This window comes from Fukomys damarensis, unplaced genomic scaffold (assembly GCF_012274545.1).
Source record: "Fukomys damarensis isolate Sample0158 unplaced genomic scaffold, DMR_v1.0_HiC HiC_scaffold_30, whole genome shotgun sequence".
In the NCBI taxonomy this organism is placed as follows: Eukaryota; Metazoa; Chordata; class Mammalia; order Rodentia; family Bathyergidae; genus Fukomys; species Fukomys damarensis.
In genome coordinates this window covers 4316323-4320608 of record NW_022900942.1, presented here as the reverse complement: position 1 = coordinate 4320608, position 4286 = coordinate 4316323, and the positions used below count along the sequence as shown (strand labels likewise).

At 53.8% G+C, this 4286-nt stretch overlaps 1 protein-coding gene across 3 annotated transcripts in view; it reads right to left on the bottom strand.

The window, feature by feature from the left end:
- The window catches only part of Prkaca (protein kinase cAMP-activated catalytic subunit alpha), a 19382-nt gene extending 15096 nt beyond the window's left edge, over positions 1-4286 (bottom strand). The window contains exon 1 of one of the 3 annotated variants that reach the window (XM_010613428.2): positions 4160-4286. In XM_010613428.2, coding sequence (XP_010611730.1) covers positions 4160-4271 — 112 coding nt within the window. In that variant the 5' untranslated portion in view covers positions 4272-4286. Of the gene's footprint in view, positions 1-1877; positions 2073-3958; positions 4015-4159 lie in introns of those variants that run through there. The other 2 variants (XM_010613429.3, XM_010613427.3) reach the window with 2 other exon arrangements.

The window sequence follows — 4286 nt, the reverse complement described above, 5'->3', positions numbered from 1 at the left end:
TTTTTTTTTTTGGTTTTTTGAGACAGGGTCTCACTATGTAGCTGAGACTGACCTGGAACTCACTATGTAGCCCAGGCTGGTCTCGAACTCATGGCAATCTTCCTGCCTCAGCCTCCCGAGTGCTAGGATTACAGGCATAAGCCACCACACCCGGCATACTAACTTTATTTTTATGGTGCTGGGGAATGAATCCAGGGCCTTTTTGCTGAGCTATATTCCCAAACTTTTAAAAAATTTTGAGACAGGTCTCACCAAGTCAACCAGGCTGGGCTCAAACTTAGCGATCCTCCTGTCTTACCCCCACCTACCTCCAGTGCTGGGATTACACACATGCACTACTGCACTGGCTACTACCTAATCTTAATAAAATAAACGCTTAAAAAAAAAAAAATTAGCCAGGCATGGTGGATCACAAGTTTGAGCCCAGCTTGGGTAACTTACCAAGACCTTGTCTCAAAATAAGAAGAAACAGTGGCTAGAGATGTAGCTCAGGAAGAAGGCTCTGGATTCAGCCTCAGTACCAACCAACAGACAGACAGACAAACAAACATACAAAACCCAAGGGAGGCAGCTCACTTGAGGGGAAAGCTTTTATTTTTAAATGCTTAGACAGGGTCTCACGAGATTGTCCAGGTTGTCCTTAGACTCTGGATCCTCCTTGCCTCAGCATTCTGAGCAGGTAGGGTTACAGGTGTGTTCTACCGTGCCTGTCTCTGGATTATTTATTTATAGAAATTGGGGTCTCTTAGTGTGGCTAACCTTCAAACTCTGCTGATTCTACTGTCTCAGCCTTCAAAGTAGCTGGGATTACAGGCATGCACCACATCCAGCTGAATTCTTGTAGTGCCCGCCCCACCTCTCATGCTACAGCTGGAACCCAGGATCTGGTGCATGCTACACAAACACTGCCTGAGCTCCACCACCAGGCAAGTGTTCCCTCTTAGCTGAAACCTGATGGATTCTGAGACTCAGGATTCATTCTTAAAACCGACGCCTAAGGCCAGGCCTGCTCTGCATGTGCCACCCCTGTGCTGGGCGTTTTCCACGCGCAATGCTGACCTTGCTGCTCAGAGTGGCTCTCTGCCCCATTGTACAGATAAGGAGATGAGTTGGGCCCAGCGGCACCTGCCTGGCCCCACTGCCCTCCACTGCCCCACCAGCAGCCCAGCATTCACAGTGCAAGCAGTGGCCACCCATGGCTGCCCGGGGATGGAGCTGTACTCAACTCTCCTAGGTTCCAGGGACAGGCACCACCCCGGGGCCTTTGACACTTGGACTCTGACCTTGCCTGTCATCTGCCTGCTAGGAACCCCAAACCGAAGAGCTTTGCACCCCTCCTCTGGGGCCCCACAGTGCTCGGAGGAGAGGGGTTAGAGGGTGGTGGGTGGAGGAGAGACTGAAGCCAGGGCCAGGAAGGCCTGTCAGGGGCCACTGGGATTGCAGGGGTGAGTGGCCAGGAGCCCTGGGCTGGCCCAGAGACATTTCTGAGCAGGGGCTGCCGCACGCACGTATTCAATGCTTTCTCTAGGAGAATCTTAGGGACATGTGACACTTTCATCAGAAACCTCCTGACAACCAAGCCAAGTTCTGCCTTGGACTGTGGGGACAAAAAGCTCTTGAGACTCTACGTTCAGCCAAACTAGAAGGAAGACAGAAACCTGGCTTGGGAGGAAACCATAGGAAGGCGATCCCTGTACTTCCCTGACTTAGTGGGTCTGGTCGTCACCTCTTGCCCAGCTAAGTCCTTCTTTGGGTTCCCCACCCAAAGGGGGCGTAACGCTATCTCCCCGCTCTGCTGCTATAGTTCGGGTGGGGGGGGCACCGTGCCCAGAGGAGCAGGCAGACAGAGGGGTCCACAGGCAGGAGCCCACACTCACCTCCTTGTCCTGCCTCTCTGAGGGTGGGATGGGGCATTCTGGGCCCTTCGGCCCCCAGCCAGGGAGGCTCAGGGTGCTGACTGTGGCTTAGATCCCCAGAAGGTATGGCACAGGTAACCCAGGAAACGGAGAGCAAGGTGGGCCCAGAGGAAGAGCTGCAGCCACAGCTGGAAAAGAATCTCTGAGTCCCCACCCTGGTTGCTGGCGGACCCTGGATCCATCCTCCAGGCCGTGCTGGGCTTTCCCTGGAATCTCTCCTTTGCTGGGGAACCAGGAAAAAGCAGAGAGCCTCCTCTTAGCCAGGTTCCTTGGGAAGGCCTCTGGGAACCCAGGAGGAGGAGCTGGTTGCCAGGGAAGTATTTAAAGGTACCTGCTGCTGGCCTCCAAGGTCTGCAGAAGCTCCCCTTGGCAGGAAGAGGTGGGAAGAGTCTCCCAAGGGTGTAGGCCACCTTCCCCAGGTTGGGGCGCTAAAGCTAACTAACTTCCCCTTCTGGCAACTTCCATTGCTCTGGGGATGCCAGAACTTGCCTTCCTCCATGGGTGCTGGACTGTCCAGAGGACAGCCGTCAACATGCCCAGGGGAGTGCCCATTGGGCAGAGGAGAAGGAGTTAAGGCCTAGCTCTTGAGATTCCCTGGGGGCTAAGGAAGCACCAGAGCTCGTTAATTAGCTGGAAGAACAGCTGGAGAGAAAGGCTGGGTGGGGGGGATAACAAGAGGCACCCTATCTCCTCCCCTGAGTTCCCTTTTAACCTGGAGTCCTCAAGCCTTGCTACCTAGAGAGAGAAATGGGCACATCTGCTCTTTGTCTTGCTCCTGTGTGGGGGTGAAGAGGGGACCGGCGTCCCGGGATGTCCTTGGCCTCTGTCAAACCTTGCCCTGTGCTTGGCTCTGCTCTCAACTATGAAAGTCCAAACCGGAAATGAACAGCTAAAGCCGGGGGTGGGGGGGAGGGGACCAGCCTTGACTATCTTTCTCCTGCTTTCCAGATCCCCAAAGAATCAGAAAGTCAATGGCAGCCTCTTCCTGAATGTGCCTGGCACCCATGGTCCCTGCTGGCAACAGGAAGTGACCTAGGAGGGTAACCTTGTGAGGAGTTGGCCTGTGGAACCTGCTGCCTAACTCACATCTGCGTGTGTGTGTGTGTGTGTGTGTGTGTGTGTGTGTGTGTGTGTAGGTGCCAACAGCGTCTACTCTGGTCCAGATTCAATACGGGCTCAGAGAAAACCTGAGACAATCCTTGAAAGTCCAGGACTAGTCTGGGTGTAGTGGCACAGGCCTATAACCCCAGCACTCTGAGAAGCTGAGCAGGATCCCAAGTTTGAGCCCAGCCTGTGTAACTTAGTGAGATTCTGTACCAAAATTTAAAAAAATTGAATAAAAAGGGCTGGAATGCAGCTCAAAGAGAAGGCTGTGAGTTCAATCCCTAGTACCAAAAACCAAACAAAAAACCAGGACCAGCAGGACGCAGAAATTTAGAGACCATGGAAGATCCTTAAGAGCAGAATGTCAGGTTGAGCATGGGGCATGGTGGAGACTCCCTGGGAAGGAACCCAGCAGAACCTCCCCCATATAATCTCTGACCTTCTGACCTCCAAAACGTGGGGATTGTGGGGAAGAAATGCCCAGCCTGGACTGGAAGCCCTAATCCGGGAGGAATAATTCTTCCAGTCCAGCCCAGATCCCTTGATCAGGGTTGCACCCCACCCCCAAGCCCGTCTGAGGGGGACCCTGATACTGACTGGACCAACCCTCATTCTGAGATGCCCCCCATTCCAGACAGGATGATACCCCAGTCTACGTTGGGCACAAATAGTGAGCTGACCAATTCTCCAGTCTGAACTGGACCACCCTGCTTCCCTTGCCTGAACTAGAACCCCACTCTGGGTGTACCGACCCCCTCGCTGTCTAAACAGGACCTTTTATCTGCTCTTACCCAGGTCCTACAACCCAGGGATGTTATTATGGGCCAGTCAGGGGTCCATGGACTACTCCTGGACCCCAAGCTCTGCTGCAACCCTTTCCTGATTTGAGAGGTAGAGCGTGCTTGGGAAGTTGCTATAGCAACAGGGCTCAGCCTCACCATCGGAGTAGCTGGAAGCCATCACTGGATCTTCTTAGGAAACCTGAACTACGGTGGCTGGGAAGGCTCAAGAGACCTCAGCACCAAATTGGAGGGCCATCCCCAGACCCCTTCCTGTAGGGGGAGCCAGGGAGTTATGGGGTGAGTACAGGAAAAGATACACGACCTAACAGTGGGTGCAGGGAAAGGGCAGGTAGAGACCTTCCAGGTTCTGCTGGTCCAACTGTGGGAAGGGCAAAGCTACCCTGGTAGGCCCTTTCTGAGCACCCATATAACCGCCAATGCACGTAAGTGGCTTGATCCTCTTGGGCATCCGTACGAATTAGCC